General features: G+C 42.7%; 1 protein-coding gene and 1 long non-coding RNA gene across 14 annotated transcripts in view; one reads left to right on the plus strand and one right to left on the minus strand.

The window, feature by feature from the left end:
- Nucleotides 1-23751, plus strand: part of RAD51B (RAD51 paralog B) — a 696371-nt gene that overhangs the window by 566390 nt on the left and 106230 nt on the right. For 9 of the 13 annotated variants that reach the window (XR_012036808.1, XR_012036807.1, XR_012036809.1 and 6 more), the window contains one exon: nt 4088-4166. Coding sequence is in view for 9 of the 13 variants with exons in the window: in XM_072839048.1 (XP_072695149.1) it covers nt 4088-4166 (79 nt within the window). In the remaining 4 variants the exon portion in view is untranslated. Of the gene's footprint in view, nt 1-4087; nt 4167-8070; nt 8379-14021; nt 19940-23751 lie in introns of those variants that run through there. The other 4 variants (XM_072839049.1, XM_072839045.1, XR_012036811.1 and 1 more) reach the window with 3 other exon arrangements.
- LOC140640146 (uncharacterized) overlaps nt 1-23751 on the minus strand; it is a 55483-nt gene that overhangs the window by 18616 nt on the left and 13116 nt on the right. The window contains exon 2 of the long non-coding RNA XR_012036815.1: nt 2418-2596. This is a non-coding gene — a long non-coding RNA (uncharacterized lncRNA). The remainder of the gene's footprint in view (nt 1-2417; nt 2597-23751) is intronic.

Consider the following 23751-nt stretch of genomic DNA (forward strand, 5'->3'; position numbering starts at 1 on the left):
CGGCACCCTGAGATCATGACCTGAGCTAAAGGCAGACACTTAACTGGCTGGACCACCGAGGTACCCCTAATTTTTTATCTTCTATTACTATATTCAGCATCCCATCAATGGTTTAATTACATGATCCACAAGTCCAAAGGTCACCTTCTTTTTTTTTTTCCAAAGGTCACCTTCTTAGTAAAGTCTTCTTTTAGTACTCTATTTAAAATTGACCCTTTTCTCCTAATATATTTCCTGTAATCTTTCTCTGCTTTTTTCCCCTTCCATAGCATGCATGATTATCTAATATACCATTTATTCTACCAATTCATTTTGTTTATTCTCTTTTTCTTCCTTTATAATAGAAGTTCCACTAGGGTGGCAATTTTTGTCAGTTCTGTTCCCTGGTGGATCCCATATTTGTTGTACAGATGTGATTGAATACATCAGTTTCCTTGTCCAGGTCAGTAAGAATGTTGAACATTGACAAGACCAAGGCTAGAATCCAGTACCTTCTGTGAGAGGTTGCTGTTGATCTTAATGTCACTTACAAATCCACTTAATGGTATTAGTATCCAGCCAAACTTGTCTTCACTTTATCCAAAAGGATATTGAGAACTTGTTACATTTTTTGCTAAAAATCATATATTTCATGTTAGTGGTAGCTCTCTCATCTAACAGTCTGGCAGTTCTTTCCAAAAAAATGAAGTGGGATTCAGCTGACATGACTGATCACTTCCTCTTTCTAACTACACACAAGTCATCTTTTCGATAACCCATTTAAACCCTGCTCAGGAAGAACAGGACATTAATCAATGATCTGTCCAAACTTCATGATTCCCTGCAAGGAAGGTCCTTCCAGGTGTGAGATCCCTCCAGGTGAGGTCCTCCTGGCTTATTCACAATAAGCAAGCACTGCCTGGGAGTGGAAATACTCAAATGATGGAGGTAGCACCACTCAGCTGGAGGCTTAGTTAGCCTTAGATCCAGTTTGTTGTGTTGCATTGGAATATCCCATCCTTTTTTTCATGAGTCTCAAATTTCCAGTCTATCAAATAAAAATGGTAATATAATTTTCAAAAATATAATATGATACTTTATTGATTACTATTTATTTATATCCTTTTGATTTCATGTCCAATTGCTCCATGCAGACAATAAAGATGTGAGGTTTTGGATGTTTAGTTTATTCCTATTGCTCTTTGATCTAAAGAATTTATGTTTCTTTTCTCCATTTCCCTTTTTCCCATTCTTTCTGACACAGCTGTGGTTGAGGCTCTTGTCATCTCATCCCTGAGTTATCACAGTAGCTTTCTAATTGGTTCCAGGACTCCTGTCTCTTACTTCTCCATCTTAGATTCTTTAGTCAGGCTAATTTCCTGGAAGCCAGCTGCTCAAAATATGGTCTATAGAGCATGGCATCAGCATCTCTAGGTGCTTGCTAGACATGCAGATTCTCAGGCCTCAGTTGAAACCTACTGAATGAGAAACTGCAGGTCAATAGACCTATAGGTGATTTACACTCACATTAAAGTTTGAGAAGCACTATCCTCTATTCTGCCATTCTTCTACCAAGGGGCATCCATTAACTTCACATTGAACCATCCCTAAACTATCTCTGTCAGAAAGGTCCTGTCTAATTTTCAGGTAAGATGTTTTTGACATGAAGATGCAAATACCCACCTATACCATCTATTCATTGGTTCTGAGGATGATGAGCAAGTTTATCTAGATAACTTTGGAGCAGTAGGAAAAAGCTGAGATTTTATTTATTTATTCATTCATGAGAGACAGAGACAGGGAGAGAGGCAGGCTCCATTCGGGGAGCCTGATGTGGGATTTGATTCTGGGTCTCCAGGATCAAGCCCTGGGCCAAAGGCAGGTGCTAAACCGCTGAGCCACCCAGGGATCCCAAATTATTGAGATTTAATTTGAATTGAATCCCTCTGGTAGAAGTATTTTTGTTTTTATTGTTTGTTTTTGTAAATGAACTAGATTTTATTTATTTATTTATTTATTTATTTATTTATTTATTTATTTATTTATTCATGAGAGAGAGAGAGAGGCAGGAGACACAGGCAGAGGGAGAAGCAGGCTCCATGCAGGGAGCCCAATGCGGGACTTGATCCCAGGATTCCAGGATCGCGCCCTGGGCCAAAGGCAGGCGCTAAACTGCTGAGCCACCCAGGGATCCCCGTATTTTTGTTTTTGATGAGTGAAAATCAAGGGGTACTTGGGAAGCATACATGATGAGTTGGTTGGAAATATTTTTGTTAGTTTGACCCAGTGACAGGAATTTTATATATTTAATTTAATCTTCACAATAATCCCATTTGGGTGGGTGTTATTAGCCCCATTTCACAGGTGAAGAAATTGAGAATCCTAAAGGGTTGGTTGTGCAAAGCCACAGTATTGGTTAGAATTCAGGCTATACTTACCATCATAATGAAAACATTGGGACTTCAGTGGTTCAGACAAGTGGCTCTATCTTGAGATGGGCATGTGACCCCAGGTGGGAAGCACAGATGCTCTATGAGGTCACCCTGCTTCCTTCTCCCATGTTGCTTCATCATCTCTCAGCATGTCCACCTCCATGAGGTTGAAGCTGGTTCCTGCCCTTAGGAAGAGGGACAGGGAAAGTGAAGAACATATAATTATTTAATGAAAAGATAAATTATCAAAATATTGGAAGTGCTACCTGTCACTTATACTCATGATCTGTTAGTCAGAGCTTGGTCACATGGCCACACCCAGTTGCAAAGGAGGCAAAGAAATGTTGAAGCCTGGGGAGTTATTAACTAAAAAGAAGAAGGGGAAGTGGTTATCAGGGGAAAATTGCAGGCCTTGCCACAGGCACCAAGCTGATTAGTGGAAGAGCCTAGATTCAAACTCTATGACTACAACCTGTGATCTTTCCACCACATTATACCACCATTCCTCATAGTTGACAGTCAGTAAATGTTTGCTGAACTGAGATAAATTGAGATATTACATGTAAGCCTTCTGGTTATTTGAAATTACTTCTTCCTTCTCTCTTGCCTCCCTGATTATGTAAGAGGCTCTGTAGTAAACTGTCACCATGTCTGACGATGTTACTTTGTAAAGCAGGAAAATGATTTTCATCTTCCTTCAAGAGAAATGTTATAATAAAATAATCCACCAGCCCTTAGAGGTTGTGTTGAAACCATATGAAATATGGTAATTTTTATTAATAATTTGTTAATGACTATCCCTTTTAAAGTAGGTATTTTGTTAGGAGAATGCCACTACTCAAAATATTTTTGACATTTTGTGTTGGCTGGTATATCAGTCAGTTCTTCTTGCTGTGATAATTCATGACAACCACACCAAAATCTCAGAAGCATGCAGTAATAAGCATTTCACTGATGGCCAGCACTGCTCCAGGTGTCTCTCATCCTCCTTCTGAGATAGCAGATGAGCTTGGACATATTTTCCCCTAGCAGTTAGCAGAAACATAAGAGAGCAAGTGAAGACATCTGAGGCTACATGAAGCCCAGCCAAAGAACCTATTAGGGAAACAAGTCACATGGCCAAAACCATGGTGCAAGACCATGGAAATCGCCTACACATAAGTGAGAGGAAATGTGGTCACCTGGCAAACAGCATGAAAACAGACTTGGTGAAGCATTGGGGCCGATAAAGCAAATTATCACGGCTTTGTTTTTACTGAGTTATTTTGAATATTTGTAATGATGGTACATCTTTATCTTTTGAAGGTAGCTTTGAATTTCTTTTTAGCAAAATAGCTGAATTTATGAATAGGATTAGAGAATCAGTCTAGGTTTATCTTTGGGCAGAAAGGTAGTTGTTTAAGCATGTGACATAAAGTAATGAAACATTTCTAGAAGAAACGGCTCAAGAACATGGCATTCGGTGGCAGAATAGTTGGGATAAATGTATAGCTTTCTAAAATGGCCAGCTGATTGAAGGAATAACACTCATTTGGTTCTAAAATAATTTTTTAAATAAGCTTTATGGCTTGTAGTCACAGGTTACCACTTTATCTCAAAGTGGGAAGGGGAGGGAATAGAGGTTCATCTCTGATATCCCCTTTGACCAATCCTGGGAAAATATGCTCTATGTGCAGATTCTCATCGCCAAGTCCCCGCTGGCTCCCTTCACCTCATTTGCCTACACCATCAAGAAGGAAGGCCTGGTTCTACAAGGTAAGATCCTCGGATTAAGCCGTGTCTTTAAGCTGCTTATACTCAGTGCTGCCTATCGTTGGTGATAATTACTGCTATGCTCCTGATGGAAGCTACCTCAGGACAGAATCAAAGGCTAAGATGAATTTGCCAACGATATTTATTCAGATGAGATAAAAGAGATTGGCATTTGTAGCAAGAACTTAACAGAAAGTAGAGGTAGGGCTAAAGGAGAACTGCAGAATTTCCTAACAGAGTGAGACCAAGAATGAGGGTTAAAGCACCAGTCTGGGAACTACCAATCACTAGGCCTCTTCACAGATCCTATGGAGTGAGGAAGCAGGCGGTAAGCCTCTGACACCAGTATGGAGGACCTGGCACCGCCTCAGCACCCTCTTACTTAACAAACATAAAAACCATCTGGTCTGGCAGCCTCTGGGGCACTTTGTCATGACTCCAGGAGTGCTACTGCCTCAGCCTCTTTCTGGTTACTCCATTTCTGTTCTCTTTACTCAAGTCCCGACATTTCCGGGGACCAGGCCTTTGCTGACTTGCTCTTGTGACATGGGCCTGGGACCTAGAAGGTGTAGAGTTCTGACTCATGGTAGCCTGCTCCAAGACCACAACCTGGAATTCACTGATCTTCAGTGGTGGTTCTCAGATACTGGATCTTCTGGTGGATATTCTGGTGGTTATTATGTCTGACCAGAAAATAAGGAACATGAGAGGTAGATTCAAACACCATTGAACTTAGCCCAGAGGACCAGATGTCCAAAGCTGCTTTGTCGATTGAGAACGGGCCCCACACAGAAGTGCTCGGATACACATCTGTCCCCCATGGCCAGGCAGGAGGCCCCATCCACAGAATGCATGGGTGAACATCTGCCGTGAACCCTGGTAGAGCATATTGTCCTTGCTGTTGATGAGAGGAATATCTGCCCCTTAGGACTTTGTAAATTGAGTAATTTTCCCAGGTTTATGAAACAGGGCGAATCCTTAAATATTCCCATGGAGACACATGGGAATATTGCATTGCAAAGATCTAGCAGCAATTTTGTGGAGCAGGCTGGAGGGTTCATGCTTTGGACCGAGGAACAGGCTCCAGCCTTTCTTTTCCTTCCCCTTCTAAAATGTCCGCTTCTTAATGGACCCGGAAAGCAGCCTGTTTGTTTGGTGTAGCTGAGCTCCACAGCGGGGACTCAGGTCCAGGGAAATTTGGGGTAAGAACTACTGACCTTTGGCTCTTAGCCTTTGACTTATGCTATCCAAGTTCCTTGGTAAATATTTTTTTTACAATTGCAAATATTGTTTTCTGACAAAGAAGCAGAGATTTTAAGACCAGATTAAGCAAAGCAAACAGCAGGCCCCTTTGTTACATACTCTCTAAGGGTGTATAACTAATAAGCAATCAGAAAGCTGAACTTTTATTTACCCAGTACACAGTGTGGCTTTTGGCTCTTCGTTTTTAGAGGCTTTCTTAAAAGATTAGAAATCGACTAACTAGCAAATTTAGATGAAGATTTTAAGAAATTCTATGGAAGATTACAAGGCAATTTCAGAAAGGAAAAGAGGCAGTTCTGCTCAGATGGCTTATACAGTGTCTCTATCTTGATCACTGGGCCTTTTGGTAAATAGCATTTCTTTTTTTTTTTTTTTTTTTTTTTGGTAAATAGCATTTCTAAGCCTGACTGAATCTGGATAACTTTTAGGATAACATTTGTGAGAACAAGATTCACAGAGTTACCTCTCTGATGCTCATTGCTAAGATCTTGATTTTGACAGGAAACAGGAAGTTGGGTAGAGAAAGTGGAGGCTAGAAATACAATGGATCAGTAGAGATTAAAAATCTACAAAGGAAGACTATTAGAAAAAGCCAGAAAACAAAGGAGAAGGTGGATCACTAAAGGAGGCTGACCCGTAGCTGTGTGTCCAGGAAAGAGAAAAATTCAGGAAAGTGTCCGATGATGCAGGAATCCCAACCAGTAAATAAAAATGTCTAGGAGACCTCAGTGCCTCACCTGGTTGCTTTTGAAGCTTTTTCCCCCAACCCCACTCCCCTAGCTATACCACCTCCCTCTGTGAGGTTTTCTGAAGCAGCAGAACCCTTCTGCCCATAGCAAGAATGCCACTGAATACAAGCCTCTGGCACTCCATCCCCAATAGCTGTGTGCTCCCCAAGACTTTGGGAAAACAAAAAGGAGCTCTTATCCCGAGAAAAATGGAGAACCTCCTTCAGTGGAGAGACCCGGTGGATTTCTGTTCCAGCTCTGGTGTGATATTGAGAAAATCTCTGTCACCTGTGTTTGGTCAGCTTGAAAATGACAGTGTTGAACTTGATTCAGCACTTTACAAACTGTGTTGTAACCCACTGTGGGTCATGAAATGAAATCAATGAGTCACAACCAGAATTTTAAAAAATGAAGTAAAGGAGAATAGAAAATATCAGATTACATCACACTTATTACACTATTTCATGAAATATTTCTTGTGTGACTGTATGTGCATTGTGAATTTGTGTATGTGCAGTGGAAACTGTTTTTCTTGCTTGGACTGTAGTCATTGGCCTCAGTGACCTCTAAAGGCCTTAACCCTTCAGCTTATCTGGTTCTCCTAGGAGATGGTGTACTTCTCATCCCTTAGCTCAGGGTAGAGGTAGAGTTGTACCTTGAGATCTCCACACACCAGAACATAAAAGCTTATTTTCTTCCCCCACTCTTACCAGATGACTGAGCTGAAAACAAAACAAAACAAAACAGAAACACCTGCACAATTCCCCAGGTTCAAGGCAAAGAAGTCTTTGATTCCTGGGTAGTAACCTTGGAAAGATACCAGGAATCAAGGCCAAGACACTTTCCTTGGTTGAGAGATTGCTCTGGTGTGTTAGTCCCAAGTTGGCATGGAGGTTGGTTGGTACCTAGTGCTGGAGATTTACAGTCCATGTCTGAGGCACATAGAGGCAGAGAGGGGAAGGGTTGGGAAGATGAGGGCAGCTCCTGTGGTACCAACTAAAAAAGAAACTGCTAGCCCAGCCACTTGGGACTGGACGTTTAGTATATTTGTAATGGAGACAGCCTGGAGTAGTGGGAAGAAACAATTCATACAGGCTACCCTTTTATGAGGGGGTTAGTGAATATGGGAATGATCCCTCGGTGCCTTTTATCCCTTTAGCAAGTCCAAGATTCCTACCAGCCTGCTAACCAAGAGGTTTTATAATACCTGAAGTGCTCCTGTGTGCATAAGCAGAGGGTGGGAATAAAAGGTGAGGCCAAAATTCCATTTAGTGGCTCCACAGGCCATCCCCTTCACCAGTTCTCAAGGATTAGGATGCTAAGAAGAGCCAGCAACTGGGGGCCTTATACCCTTCCTGCCCCTTTGTTCCTGGGATGGGAGAAACAATAAATCGGCAGGCCAGGGAGACTGAGGGGCCTGGTTGGAGATTTCTCAGGCTGGCTTTTGAAATACTTGAAGGAGCCGATCTGGGCTATTGTTGTAGTAAAATAGAAAGCGGAACTGTTCTCCTTTTAGAAAAAGAAGAAAGAAAAAAGAAAAAGAAAGAAAGGAAAGAAAAGGAAAGGTAAGGTAAGGAAAGGAAAAGGAAAAGAAACCCCTCCTCCTTGCACCTTCTGGAAGCTGCCTGGCTCGAGGCAATTACCATGGTAATACTGTGCTGTTTGCATCTTCTTTGTCTGTCCTGTACTTGTTGAGATCCTGTCCTCTGGGTTGGGTTCAAGACCCTGGAAAAACTTGGCCCCAAAGGATAGGGAGCTCACAGCCACCAGCTTCCTGATGGTTCAGACTCTGAGAGGGGCCAGCTCCCAGCAGAGGGAGAGAGAACCCTTTTGTGCAACTGAAGTGGGAAAAGTAGAGGGTGTGGGGGTGGCTGTGGGAGTGGCTCCCATTAATCCTTTTCTCCTTTTGTCCCCAGAGGTCACCATGAAAGTCCCAGCACCCACTGTGTAGAAAAGCCTAGAGTTTTGGCTGGCTCAGAGTAAGGCTAAGGGGTGCCGGAACCCAAGGGAGAAGGAAAAGCAGGAGCTGGCTTTGGGAATGGGCCTGAATGGAGTGGGCCCCCAAAACCGCACGGCCGCAGAAAGGAAGGGAGGATTTACAGCGAACTCCAGCTCGACCCATATTCTGCTCGGGTCGTGTTCCTTGTTTCCCCAACAAGCCCAAAATGTTGTGCCCCACAGAACACAGCTGGGACCCCTGGACCTCTGTGTCAGGCCAGGAATAAAGATTAAGATTCTGTAATTGAAAACAGCCAGGCTGTGTTGCTGATGCTGCGGGAGGCCTAGGGAGAACCCACGGCCAGGCTCTCCTAGGGCCATCCTGGCCTTATCCTGGCCTCATGGCAGCAGAGGCCTGTCAAATTGGTCAAGACTGGCCATGGATAATGAAGAGACCAAGTCAGCAGGGGCTCTTCCTTATTCACTCTTCCTTTGCCCTACCCTCTCCATTTCCTCAGGAATCTAGGGAGCATTTGAAAAACAAAAGACAGGTTGTTAAGGACGAGGGTAATGGTTTAGTCTCTAGGTAGGATAGAATCATGATTCTTGGGTTGTTTTTAAAAAAATTAAAATTAGGTATAACAGGTTGAATTTGGTTTCTGGTGCTGTCCTCTGCCAGTTTAAATCTGAATGAGCAGCATAAACCTTGGGATGGGGCTGAGGGAACTCAGGGGAGCCCAGGCACCCAGAGATGGGTCCAGAGACAACTCTGCAAATGAAACTAGTTTCCTGTTTTTCTAATCACCTAATATAAGGACTCAGAAGAAACCAAAACACAAAGAAACAATGATTTTTCTTAAGACCAGGAAAGCTATGCCCCTCATCTCTCTTGTAAAATCAAGAATGGCTGTCAGACGATCGTCTTCTGAAGCTTATTGAGAGAGGCCTTAATCTCCTCTATTTGTTCCCTTGTCACAAAGTTGGGTTAGATTCTTCTACTCCATTTTCTTAGTAACTGAGCCAACTGGATGATTTATTGAAAAATTCTTTTCCCCTAAATACCACCATCTAAGTTCATCAGATTTCAGTTTGAATTAGTAACCCATCTAAATGTTTTCTGCCTGGTGGACTCAAAGTGACCCAGAAGACTCTCAATCCATTTCCATCCAGGTATGGAGGTCTGCTTGGTAAACACAACCCACACACCTGGCATAGCCTGGCATTCTTGTGGGAGCCTGGGCAGACAGCCCTGGGATTCAGTGGAGCAGAGAAAGTGAACTCCTCTCCCAGAGGTCACAGGGAAGAGGGCAAAGCAGGTCTGTCACGTTGTCCCTGGGCTGCCAGGTGCCACTACAGCTTCAGAAAGCTGGTGCAGGTCAAGCCATTGTCCTCTGTGGCTCTTGCCTACCTCTCAGGGAGGAGCTTCCCAAGGGAAATGAGGAAGGATGCCCCTCTGCCAGTTCTCTCCTTTTTTTAACATACACTTCACATTCCCTACCTCCATGACACCTCCTCACACCAACCCTCTGCTTGTTTACTTCTTTTACTCTGGCTATTAGCTTCAAAGAGAGATTCTGTTTTCCGTGTGAAAAAAATATTTTATATACAGAGCAGGACAGAAAAAAATAAAACCCATGACTTGAACACCCAGAGTTAGCAAATGTTAAAATTTTGTCACATTTGCTCCAGATTTTGCTATAGGAATAAAACTTGATTATTTATAAAATAATACCAAAATCAGATAAAGACTACAGATCAATATTTCTGATGAACGTAGAAGCAAAAATCCTCAAGACAAAATAAAAAACTCTTCTGTATCTATCCCAGCCCATTCCCTCCCTCACACTCTTCCACAGAAGTAAGAACTCTCCAGGGTTTAAAAAAAAAAAAAAAAAGAACTCTCCAGGGTTTGATATACATCCTTCTCCTTGTGCCGAAGACCTTGTCTACATGTTCGTGAATCCAAACATAATATAATGATTTGTTTTGAGTGCATTCCAAGTTTGCATAAATGCTTTATTGCACACATCATTCCTCAACTTGCTTTTGTCACTTCATGTTGTGTTTTTACAATTTATTCACACTGATATACATAGATTACTTCTTTCACTTTAATGAGGTATCCATATTCATTATATGAATGTACCACATTATCCATTCCCCTATTGATGGTAATTTCAATTATTTGTTAATTTACTGAATTCTGTTGCATGTGCTGCTTGGTATGCTGGTGTGAGAGTTTCTCTGGGTATATATAAAAAGTGGAATGACTGATAAGAGGGTATGCACATTTTAATCTTTACTGTATATTCCCAAGTTGCTTTCCAAGGACATTTACCAATGTAAACTTCCTCTGGACATAGTGGACCAATTTCTACACAGCTGTGTGTAATTATAAGTTTGTTGTCATGTTTCCATGGGCAGTCTTCTTTGTATTCTTTATGGATGCCTCTTTTATCTCTGCCATTGAGGTATAATCTTTCCATAGTCTCTAGAGGGATCTTCTGCACAACCATGTGCTTTATGCATATACTTAGATGATTAGTTAACAAAAATTACTTTAATTCTTCCCAAAGTTAGCTATACACATTTCCAAGAATGAGAGATTTTAGTGTCATCCATTGCCCTTGAACTCAGGTCAGCAGACAGAGTTCCAGAAAGGCCAAGCAGTATTCACTGTCTCAAAATTGCAGATCCTCAGGCTCCTAAGATTTTGTGAAATCAGAGATGAGTTTGGATCCTCTCATCTTCCATCATGGCAGCCCCTCTGGTAACTTACCCCTCAGGCTTCATGAGTCTTTGTTGGGATATTCCAGTCCTGTCCTGAATCTTGAATCTTGAAATCCTAAATTAAGATGGATCACACTAATGTAAGCAACCCCTCAAGAAAGTTCCTGAGTTGGGTTGTATGTTTGGCTGGATGGAATCACAATCTAAATTAACAGTGGCATACAAAGTAGAGGCTTACTGCTTTCTCACATAGCATTGCAGAGGAATACAGTGCAGAGCTAGTACAGCAGCTCATCCCATGTGTTTGTCTAGGGACCCAGGCTCTCAGCTTATTGCCCCATCACACCTAGGATGTTGCTCTTATAGTCGCGGTCCACAGTGGCTCAGTATCCTGACCTCCATCCAGGTATTAGAATTTGTATTGAGTAGAGAATGATGGTGGGAAGAAAGGGCATCTTCTTTTCTTTAAGGATATTAATCAGAAGTTATACACAGGGCAGCCCTGGTGGCGCAGCGGTTTGGCACCGCCTGCAGCCCAGGGCATGATCCTGGAGACCCGGGATCAAGTCCCACATCGGGCTCCCTGCATGGAGCCCGCCTCTCTCTCTGCCTCTCTCTCCCTCTCTCTCTCTCTGAATGAATAAATAAATAAATCTTAAAAAAAAAAAAAAAAAAAGAAGTTATACACATTATTTCTGCTTATATCATGTTGGCCAGTTTGCAGATATATGGGAAGAAAGACTGGAAAATTTGGTTGTTTATGTGGGTGTGCATGTGCCCAGCTAAATTTTGGGAATTCTTTTACCATGAGAGAGAAGAGAAGATAAATATTCAGTAGCACATCGCTTTCAGAGGAGCCCAGTTGCAGAGATTAGACCCTAAAGTACAATAGTACAGACCCTAGGGTTGGGCTCATAGCATAATGTTGAAATGCAGCATAAATAATGTATTGTAAATATTGTATGTTAAAAATGCTATCAGGCCCTCTTTGGTAGAATCTACAGCAGACAAGTAGAGTATTACAATCAGTATTACCATCAAGGATCAGCACCAAAAATCTTGGTTCCCCACCCAAATCAGAATCTTTCTCAAGCAGAAACTTTAGTGTGTGTTTTGCTATTATACATTATGCAAGAAAGATACTTGAACAAGAGCTGCTTGTACTTGTAGCACAAAGCAGGGTATGAATTTGGGTCCAAAGTCATAGACTAAACACATTTTTCACCAAAAATATTTTTTCCTGTCTCCGAATTTTTTTAAACATGGAACAAAATGTCAGTTGGAATAAAGTTATAGAAAAAACTTTATTCCAAGGCCCTGGACTATAGTTAGACTCGATCCACACTCTTTTAGAACCTGGAAGCCATTTGGATATCTTTGTAGAGCTAACAATTTGCATTTGTGAAAGTGCCTAGGTAATAGTACTAAAAGATGTTAAATCAATTCAGGTTGTTGATTTTCTTTGAAAACTTCTTCCAAAAGGACTTGGTGTTCTTTCTGGAATATGACTTAAGCTCCCTTTCAGTGAGTTCAGTTCAGCAGGTATTTGTAGAGGTATCTATTGTATGTAGACCATGGTGCTCAGAGGATGTAAGCCTGGAAAAAAAAATGGTCCCTCTCTTTCAGTAGCTCAAAATCTAGTTAGCTCAAAAACAAAGTTTAATCAAAGGCAAACTATAACACCTATTATCGAGGTTCAAACAGTGTGATATGGGTAAAAGAGATAGAATCATTTCAAGCAGGATGACTGAGGAAAGTTCTTGGGGTGGGCAGGGAAGGTTTAAACAGGCGTCAGCCCCTGAATACTGATGGAATACTGATGAAAATGGCATTCCATTGTCTCTTGATAGAGGCCGGTTTTTTTCCCTGTTTGAGGATAGATTTGGGAACCCTGGGGAATGCTGATTAGTGCCATGTGACTAATGTTGAATCATGCTGACTAATGTGTTCTAGCGGATTGATTCAATAATAAAGGGAATGTTGAGAGTCAAGAGTTCAGATCCTGAATTTCACCATGTGATGAAATGTAAATCCCTTAGCCCCAGTCCTTCATTTTTTGGTCAATTAAAATGTGCTCATGATGAGAATCTAACAAGTCACCTTGACTAGAAAGTGTTTTACAAACCTCAAGGATAACAGAAATGCTTAATGACAGCTCCCAGGACAGGCTTGTGCAACTGTGGGTTATTCATTGTACAGAGAGAATCTGAACATCCATCACATGCCGCTCCCCAGCCATGTGAAACTTCTGCTTCCTCACACATGCCACAAGAACTTACAAAGAATACACTGCACTCACACAAACTGACAAATAGAGGAGCTTTTGAAAAATCTTCCTATCTACCTACTGGGGCGGCTATGTTTTTCTCCAACAAATGTCACCACAGAACCAAGGGTTCACATTGCACACACAGCTTTTTCTCTCTTTTGACATCTCCCCAGCTAGACTGCTTGAGAACCTGGCCTTCCGTGTCCAGATGTTTACTGAATTCTGAAGGCCCCCCAAAGGGCCCAAGTTCTTTTGTTGCCCTCCAAATCACTTCCCACAGAGACTGACCGATGTCCTGAAGGAGTTCTTCAATAGAGAGGATAAATGGAGGCAGATGAAGACATGACCCCCTGAGGTTCGCCCACGTCCACACTAACAAAGGGTCTGAGGCACAACCTTGTAAGGAGCATTTTGGTCAGCAGCATCCCTTCAAGAGGCCACATCTCCCCCACGGGGCTGCTTTCAATGACTACCATCACAGTGGAAGTGCTAGGCATTTGTTAAGGACTGATGTTTGCTAGGTGCAGCACAAAACATCTAAATCATGGTACCCGTCTTTGTGAGGGCTTCCTGGCTACAGATGGCAGCTGGCTTTCTCAGGGGAAACCTGGAGCTAGTGGAGGAAGCCAAAGAGGGCCTCTCACTTCTCTGGATGACCTCTTCCCACCCAGCCCAGAAAGGGCTTTTGTCTTTAGCTATTGGCAGTCAGGCCAGGGCTACGGGGGCCTTACCCCATACCTGTGCTGTGTTTCTGGGTGTCTGGTTTGTAAGGCTGTTGGCTCCCTAGGTAATAGAAAGGTATGTGTGTAAGGGGACTACAGCTAGAAGGAAAATTTTATTTAGACTGTTAGTGAGAAGTTAGTGCATTTCATGATGACACTCCCCCCCACCCCAAACTTCTTTTCTCTCTCTTTTTTTTTTCTCTTTTAGGCCAACAGAGGCCGTAGCTATGGACTCTATGACCATTGTCTAGAGCTGCTGGGGGCACAATTTGTGAAATGAAACAGGATGGTGCTACTTGGAAGAAGGAAACGGAAGCCAACATAATGGGGATTAATTAGTTGATTGATGTTGAGATGGTAACAGATTTGCCCCCATACCATTTAGCCAGCCATCTCAGACCTAGCAGGGAAGGTGAGGATGAAGAAGCCTTTGTTCAGGTCTGTAGATGCGTGGGGCTGAAGGCTTTGCCACCATGGGATGTCAACAGCCATAATAATAATAATTTGCACTTATATAGCACCTTTCAACTGGGCACCTCAAAGCGGTTTAGCAACGTTAATTAATTAAAGCCCACAATCCCCCTGGGGAGAGGAGGAGGAGGACTAACAGGATTTGTAATTACAGGAGGGAACATTTCCGAATAAAGTATTGTCCACCATATAAAAAGAATGGGTGTAAAGGAATTGGGGTCTCCAAAGAGTAACTGATTCAGAAATTAAATCATGGAAAGGTGGGGAGGCTGGGGGCGGGCATGGGCGTGGGGGTCTGCCCTTGTGTCAGAGGGAGACCAATGCGCTCAGAATTCACTGACAGGTTCAGATCCAACTGAGAAGCGGAACATGTATGGTATTAGTGGCATTTGGAAAGTCATTAGTGGCACAACTATTGTGGTGTAAATTCAGATTTCTCTAGTTTATTGTGTATAGCCCTGCAGAACAAAGAGTGAGATTCATGCAGTATTTAATAAAGGATGAAATGATTTCTTTAGATTTAAAGCCCAAAGCTGGGCCAGTCAATTAGCAAATAAACCAATTGGTGACCCATAGGATAATGTAGTCGTTTCCAGCAGAACAGCCAGCCTTACACCCTCCTACTGCCAATGAAGTTTCCAACCAAGAGTTGGAAGACTGGGTGCAGTGCAAGGCCTGGGGGCTTCAGCTCCTTCAAAGCCAGGCATCGAACCTTCCCAACCCCTAAGCTGTCCTTTATTAGAATTACTTTGGACCTGCTCCTCCTTCAGAGGTTTTTAATGCTTTGGAGGCTAGAGTCAGGTCTTATCCTATCTAATTCTTCCTGTCGGTGCCCACCAGAACACTATGCACCAAGTAGGTATGGATCAGTGAAGAATGACTGAATGACTAAGTCTTTTAACAACTTAGTATTTGCTGAGTACATACCAAATTCTGTGGCAAAGCTCACAAAAACAGGATATGCATCCCATTCTCGAGAACTATTATATAATAAAAATGGAAAAGACTCATATACTACTAACTATAATATAAAGCAGAATAAAATAAAATAACATGATAGAAGAACATCCAAGCCACATGCTGCAAGGGTAAGAGCAGAAACGTTTTATCCAGCTGGAGTGAGTCACAGAAGGTATTCCTGGAGAGCAAGCAATGTGCTGGGTGTTAGAAGGCAGGCAGGATTTGGGTAGACCTGAAATAGGTCGGGGAGGCAGACTTTCCAGACTCTGGTCATTTGCCTCCCTCTGAGTGCAATGCTTTTTGAGAACTTGTGGTCTTCAACAGAACATTTGTAAAAAGCAGGCTGAGTTTTTGGAGCTGATTGAATGTACATTCCCTATGAGTTCTTACTACCTGAATTGACTAATTCCAAAAATCAAGGGACTATTTTAGACATTGAGAAAGATGTTTTATTCTCTGTAACTATGAATTTTGTCTCTCTTCACTCTCACTGTCCACCAAGATAGAAAAGCTAAGCAATTCACACATTAAAACAGGGCACTCAACAGTGTCTGAGAAAGGTACCAGGAAGACATCTCCCAATCCCAAATGGCAAGGATTAAATGTCTTCCCCCTTGAGCCTACTTTTTTGACACCAGGAAACTCTAAGACAGTGCTGTACACCCAGTGACTGACAAATCAATCCCATACTCAAAGTTCCAACAGGGCTTTTCACCACAAGCCACACTGCCAGGACAGGACCTCCATGCTGTTTCTGCATCATGCCAGTATTTATTAAGTGTTGCTTCATGTCTGACACATACTATATATGCATAAGCTTGCCTAATCCTAACAGTCTCACAAAGTAGGACTTCATATCATTCCTCCTGTGCAGATGAGCAATGAGGCAAGAAAAGTTCAGTCTCTTGCTAGAAAGTAATGGAATGTGGATTTGAACCCACTCAGCCTTGTTGCTTCCTCTCTCATTCCTCACCCATGTAGTATTTCTTTTCACATCTGTTATAATTTCTCCTAGTCATCCTCAATTCACTAAAGTGCTCAGCATAACACTATGCGCGTAATAGGAACTCCATATTTTCCAAAGAATCACCAAAAGCAACACTAGTGGTTTGATCTTCCACTGGGAGGAGTAGCTGCAGAAAGCCTAGGCAGCAGTGCTGAGAGTTTAGTAGAGGCTCCATCACTACCTCCTTCTCTTTCCACCATGATTAAAGATAAGGAGCCATGCTCAGGAAAGTCACCCCAGGAAATGTTCACAAGAAAAAAGACACAGGTGGTATTCATGAGTGAGCAGCTGCCAAGCTGGTACCACCCATGAGATGCCAGTGAGGTATGTTGGATTGAACTTGGATGCTACTCGCTGATTTTTTTCTATGTGTGTGTGTACATATACATCTATATGTCAAAGTCCAACTTTGTTTCCAGAATTGTGCTATCCTCTTAGCTACTCTGTTGGTGTGCAGCAGTCCTAGTGAGGATTCAGAAGTGGTCCCTGTCAGCCCACAGGGTGAACATTTCTGGACTAACCAAAAAGTGCAAAAAAAAACAAAAACAAAAAGAACAAAAAGTGCTGAACTCTATGTGTCAGATCTTGTAGGTTGTATGTTATGACCAAGGTTGCCACTCAGGGACAGGATTTTAAAGATTATCTGGCGGGATCCCTGGGTGGCGCAGCGGTTTAGCGCCTGCCTTTGGCCCAGGGCGCGATCCTGGAGACCCGGGATCGAATCCCACATCGGGCTCCCGGTGCATGGAGCCTGCTTCTCCCTCTGCCTATGTCTCTGCCTCTCTCTCTCTCTTTCTGTGTGTCTATCATAAATAAATAAAAATTAAAAAAAAAATCTTAAAAAAAAAATAAATAAAGATTATCTGGCAAAATCATGATTGCCAAATGAGAACTCTGGAGATGGGGCATAAGGATTAGGTAAAGGGAAGTGGGGAATGAAGGCAAGAGGAAGTGCAAATGTCACATTATGACCTTAAAAGTGTGGTCTTGGGATCCCTGGGTGGTGCAGCAGTTTAGCGCCTGCCTTTGGCCCAGGGCGCGATCCTGGAGACCCGGGATCGAATCCCACGTCGGGCTCCCGGTGCATGGAGCCTGCTTCTCCCTCTGCCTATGTCTCTGCCTCTCTCTCTCTCCCTCTGTGTGACTATCATAAATAAATAAAAATAAATAAATAAAATAAAAGTGTGGTCTTAGAACCACTTGGGAGTATCATTTTTTTCTGAGCTTTGGTTTCAATATTGTCACCATCACTTTTGTCCTCTGGCTGTTAAAGGGCTTTCTTTATTCAACTACAAAATTCAAGAAAGGCCTCTTCTGCTCAAATGAAAGAAAGGAGCCCATTGCAGTCCTCAAGAGAAAATCCTAAGTGTGAGAGAAAGCGCACTGCCTACCTCTCTGAACTTTAGTGAGCATGGTGTTCAGTCAGAGCACAAGTTCTCTAGAGCTCCAAACAGATCTGGGAAGAAACTCCAAACAGGTCTTGAAAGAGAGTAGACCAATCAATAGTGGGCATAAGTCAGGACAGACTTGGTTTTGCTGCCTAAAAACACACCCCCAAAAATCTTGAAAGTCTGCATGTCTGAGAGACTCTCCCGGGATGGTGTCCCCCATATGATGACTCAATATTCCTTTTTTTTTTTTTTTTTTTAGTATTCAATTTTAGTATCAACATGGACTTCCACAATTGCCACAGTAGGGGAAGAAAAGAGAAGAGCTCTACACTGTAAATTGAGTCCTTCCCCCAAGATGTGACACACATCACTTCTGCTCTTACGGCCAAGCAGTCATGCATCCATACCCAACTCCAAGGAAGTGGGAAATACAAACCTCCCCTGTATTTGGAAGGGAAGGAGAACTAGATATTAGTGAACACTTATAATGTCTGCTACACAATGCTGTAGCCAGTGAGCTGGCCTATCTTTCCTTCTTTCATACTCATGCGTTGTAAATACCCTTCCCTGGGATCACCCAGCATATATTGAAGACTTATGGGCTAGTTTTGAGGAAAGAAGACCAAATAGTTTTATGGTCCATCTTAATCTATGAGCAACCATTTTGAAAGAGAGGAATAACCCCGGAAAACCAATTAACTTTTCCCTTGGAACTATCAGACTCTAATAACTCTAGGAAAGAATAATGGGTTAAAAGGAGCCATGGCCTAACTTCAATAATGCATCTAAGATGTAACAACTAATTTTGAGTTGCCCAGAACCATCATGCTTTGTCTGAAAGGGCTTCTGGAAATATGCCCTTTTTCCTCCATTCCTCCCGTTATTACCAGACATGATTCAAATTCCCTCTAAGCCCTGTGACTTTTCCAGAAAGCAGCTCTCCCAGCAGAGAGAGAGAGAGAGAGAGAGAGAGAAGGAAAAAAAGAAAAAACTTTCCCTTATTATTCTTCCAGTAATGAATTCCTGCTCTGAGTGGGCTGTTTCCATGTGTTTTCAGTCAAGTGCTGATGGCAGCCTTGCCGGGGGACATTTCCAACAGGCTGTGGACATAATAGATGAGGTCTCATATTGACAAGAGCTGCTCTCAGTTTTCCTTCCAGTTTAGCCCTCCTAAGCCCTGAAATTGGAGATGAGAAATGATTCACGAGATCCCACTGGTGAACCAACATGGCTGCCACACCTCTTTGCTCCTTTTAACTAGGTAAAAAGTCATGGTTTTAAAGCTTCCCTTTAAGAGATTTGTAGACCTGGATCTTAGTAACTTAAAAAGGACTTAGCTTTCTCAGACCAGCCCACTTTTTGTAAATGCCAAGACCTCCTTTCTTCAGGATTCAAACATAGTCTTGGCCTACCCTGACATCATAAGAACAAAGGGAGAAATTAGGATGCACTATTTCCTGCCTGAAACCTGATCTCAAGTACACAAAATGCTTCCAAGTAAGCAATGGCAGTAGCCATGTTTACTAAAGGAGCCAGCGTACTCATTCTCCCTAAAGCAAATATCTTCAGTTAATTCAATTCTAGCTTACCTACACGGAACTTGAGAAGAATCTCAGTGACTTCAGGTAAAAAGGAACAGGTATTAAGGATATAGATGGTCTGGAATTGGAAAGCCTTTAGAAGCAGAGGTAGTTCTGAGGATTTATTACCTAAGAGTTTCTGCTTACCTCTGCATTTCTGCCTGAGGTACTCTCATGTCCTAGCAGACATGTCCTATAGATTGCAGTTTCTGCTTACTCAAAATTTCACCTTGCATGTGGCTCATCATGGGCTCTTGAGCTCCTCCATATATACCTCAGCCTTTCAACTTCAGTTCCCATTGGATTTCTTCCTTGGTATGCCTAGTTAAAATTCCTAAGACACAATCTTATTGGCTCAGGCTTGTCTTATTGTTCTGTCTCAGATAACATCAATGGTCACTAGCCAGCCAGTCAACTATGGGCTGAGGGATGCCCTGCAAGCATGATTCCTAAGTTGCAGAAGATGGGGCAAGGAAGCTTTCTTTAGAGGATCTGTGAGGTCGTGAGGACATGATGGGCTCTAGTGGGTTCTTTGAACCCTTCATGGGATTGCTACAAGGATACTTATTCTCTCTTGCTTCTTCCTCCCCACTCTCATCAACTGTAGGCCAGATCTCAAGTCATAGCCTACGCTCCCATTACTGCTCATCCCCCAATGCCTGATCAGCATCCTGCTTCTCACCCTGTTGAACTGCCCCATCACAGAGGTATAGGATTGGTAAGTGGGAAGAAAGACCTCTTAAAGTTTACTTGAGAATATAAGTAAGATTGGGGAAGGCGTGGAAAAAGAAATGGAAATAAAACCCTTTCTTAGCTAAAGAAAATCCCATTCCCACCAGGGCACCCAAGTACCTTTTCTCTTTCTCCTAATCTTTGGAGTAAATTCCCTTTCCCCAAAATCAAACATCAGCAGAATCATGAGAAATGTCATCAGAGGACCCAGATGGAGCAAAGCAGGAAGATAGTCTAGCTCCACTAATCCCACAGAGCTTTTTCTGACTCCATTCCTATTTCCCATCCCAGACCTTTGCATTTCCACAGGCCCCCACCCTCATGCCTCATGGAGCCCCAGAATCTTGAATATCAAATCCCAAGCAATTTACTTTCAAAGTATGGTTTAGAACACAAGTGAAAGAATCTGTGTAGATAAGGTCTTTACCAATTGCGTTCTCCCAATATGCCCAAAGCTCCTCACTGGCAGTTTTCACAAATCTCCCTGATATTTTAGAGGGTTGGTCATGTGTGGTGTTGCCCTGTTTCACCAGAGTCAAAGAAATTATGCTTTGTCTGAATTTACACACCCAAGGAGAGTACTAGGGGAAAAATTGAATTATGATACTATGCTTTGCCTTTATACCTCATCAGCTGTTTAAAAGGCCAATCCCAAACACCCACATTCAAATGTCAGCATCTCTGTATTCTTTTCAGTGGATGTGAGGCTAGAAGTGAATTAGAGGCAAGTCTAAACAACGCTGTATTTCCTTGCCCTTTCCTGAGCTCTGGGTTATGTCAGTGTTGATTAAATCATCCATCAAACCTTGTTCAAACTTTTATCTACTGACTAAAATTGCAGTTTCCCTAGGAGCTTATGAAGGCAGGGAAGGTAGTTCTGGTGGTGTTTCTAAATCTGCTGCTGTGGGATTCTAGAGCCAGTTCCTCTGGATTACTTCCAGATCTCTGTTCATTACATTTAGAATCTGAGGTTGAAATCTATTGCCGTTGTCTATCCCCTGGTATCTGAAAACCCATCTGGGGTTTGTCCAGGCTCTCTCTCCAACATCACTGTCCAATTTCCACAGTCATTGCCACTCTAACAGCTTGAAAGCTGATGGCAAAGATGGAGCAGAAGCCAGTTTGGCTTTCTCCCAGTCCTCTAGGCCCTTCTGGGGTTAATCAGCAACCACCTATCTTTGTGTTAATAACATAAGCCTCTCTAACTAGAACACCTGGGAGGAAACCCATAGGAAGGCTTAAGATGAAGCCAATTTTACAGTAATTATTCTGACCATCACTGTTTAAGCTGGACTCAGACTGTCCAGAAGAAAAACCAGCTTGCTAAAACCAGCCAACTAACTGGATGAACCTCTGGCTCTCAATGTTCCTTAAGCCACTTTAGGTTTTACTAATACTTTCTGTGTCCACATCTCAGCTCCAGAGTCTCCTTATGCTGTGAATTCAGGCAGCATATATTTCAGGTACACGGGGTTTAGTGAAATGTCCTGAGTGCATCTCACTGATGCAATGCTTTAGTGGCATCTTCCCAGCACTCTCTCCACCCTCTCAGCCCATCCCAATGATTGTGTTTACACCACTGGAGAAATAGCAGACCTTATCCTTTTTTTTTTTAAAGATCTTATTTATTTATTTATTCATGATAGGGGCGGGGAGGGGGGCAGAGACACAGGCAGTGGGAGAAGCAGGCTCTATGCCGGGGACCTGACGTGGGACTCGATCCTGGGACTCCAGGGTCACACCCTGGGCCAAAGGCAGGCACCAAACCGCTGAGCCACTCAGGGATCCCAGCAGACCTTATTCTTAATTGGGATGGCTGATGATGTCTCTTAGTAACCAGCCCAGATGGCTTTGGGTGTCAGGTGATTGTCTGTGCAGGGAAAAGGGCTGGGGACCAGGAAGCTGGAAGGCTAGATGGGGGACACGTGAAAAATATTTTCCTGCTCTATTAGTCTTCTAAGGCTGCCATCACAGAATACCACAGAAAAGCTTAAAGAACAGAAATTTATTTTCTCACAGTTCTGGAGAGTGGAAGTCTAAGATCAAGGTGCCAGTCAGCTTGGTTACTCCCAAAGCCTCTCTCCTTGATTTGCAGATGGGGCCCATGATGCTTCATATGTGTGCACACCTAATATCTCTTCCTCTTCTTATGACACCAGTTTTCTTGGACTAGGATCCTGTTCTTATGACCTCATTCAACCCTAATTACTTCCCTGTAAAGGCCTGTCTCTAGATGCCTGAGTGGCTCAGTGGTTGAGCATTTGCCTTCAGCTCAGGTCATGATCCTGGGGTCCTGGGATTGAGTCCCATATTAGGCTTCTCAGAGAAAGCCTGCTTCTCCCTCTGCCTATGTGTCTGCGTCTCTCTGTGTGTCTCTCATGAATAAATAAATAAAATCTTAAAAAAAATAAAGGCCTATCTCCAAGCACAGTCAGATTGGGGGTTAAGACTTCAACATAATGAATTTGATGGTGATGGAATGGGGCACAGTTCAGTCCATAACAGCTGCCATAACTTCTCCTCAACAGATCATCTCCCATCCTCTGATGCTGCCTTTCTGAGCAGGAGAAGTGTAGATACTAGTCACTCTGTACAGTCAGTTTGAGAATGGCTAAGCTAGGTAGGGAAGGTGGCTGAGATAGGCAGAACAAAAAGATGGACATTTGGATACATGAAGAGATGGTTGGATGGATAGATGGATGAATAAATGACTTAAGTAGTGTGTTGACGCCACCAGGGCAGCCATCACATTCTACTTCTTTGGGGTTGTAGATTTTTACAGTGCAGGGGTTGTTAACTCAGATGCTCATGTTAGGTAACAGAGGTTGCAAGGGTTGCAAACTCAAATGCTCATGTTAAATAACAGAGTGGCAAAAAGAGGCCAGGTGCATAATAGGGAGTAGTGGGGAAGGTGACAAATCGGTAAGAGAGTGTGCCCTGCCTAAAGGGGCAGTGTATACTCAGTTCCAGCCAATTATTACTTTGTGGGATGGCAGCCTAATGTTGCCAGTATGTGATTTTTCAAGGGAACAAGAAATCTGGATTTTCTGATGGAATCTTCCTTTAAATAAAATTTTAGATTATGGCCATTAATTCAAAAATTGTAAAATACTGTATGAGCCAAATCAGCACATTTACAGCCTGAGTGAACCCTGAAGGCTGCCAGGTTTCCACTCTTGGACTACTGGAAAAGCATCTGTAATGTCATCACATGAGGCTGTAGGTGTAGAGCTCTGGCTCTTGGATACCCTGCCTGAGTTCATATTCCAGCCCACTGCTTACTAGCTCTGCAATCTTGAGCAAGTTACACATGTAACTCAGAGTTGTTGTAATGATAAAATTAGTTAATACAGGTAGGTGCCTAGAATAATGCCTGCTGCTTCATAAGAAAGCAGTAACTAATTAAGTAGTGTCACCAAGAATTTTGGTTTCCTTATTGCAAAATGGTGACAACACTTGCCTTGCCTATCCCCCAAAGGAAAAGAAGAATATGTATGAAAGGGCTTACAAATGTGGGCACATAGCTAAGAAATACACCATGTACTTCTTTTGTAACTATAGCTGGTAAGTGAGGCTCAGCCTTGCTCAGTGCGGGGGGGGGGGGGGGGGGGGGGGGGGGGGGTTGGGGGAGGGGGCTGGGAATCCCTATGAAGAGGAGGATAGTGTTAAACAGAACCAGTCCTTCTCTCTTCCAAGGGTTACTTGGCTATTTCTCTATTCTTAGTGTTTGGTGAGGTTTATTATTATTATTATGAAAAGTTTAAACATTGAGAAAAGTAGAGAAAATAGCAAAATGAA

Source organism: Canis lupus, chromosome 9, assembly GCF_048164855.1.
Source record: "Canis lupus baileyi chromosome 9, mCanLup2.hap1, whole genome shotgun sequence".
Lineage (NCBI taxonomy): Eukaryota > Metazoa > Chordata > Mammalia > Carnivora > Canidae > Canis > Canis lupus.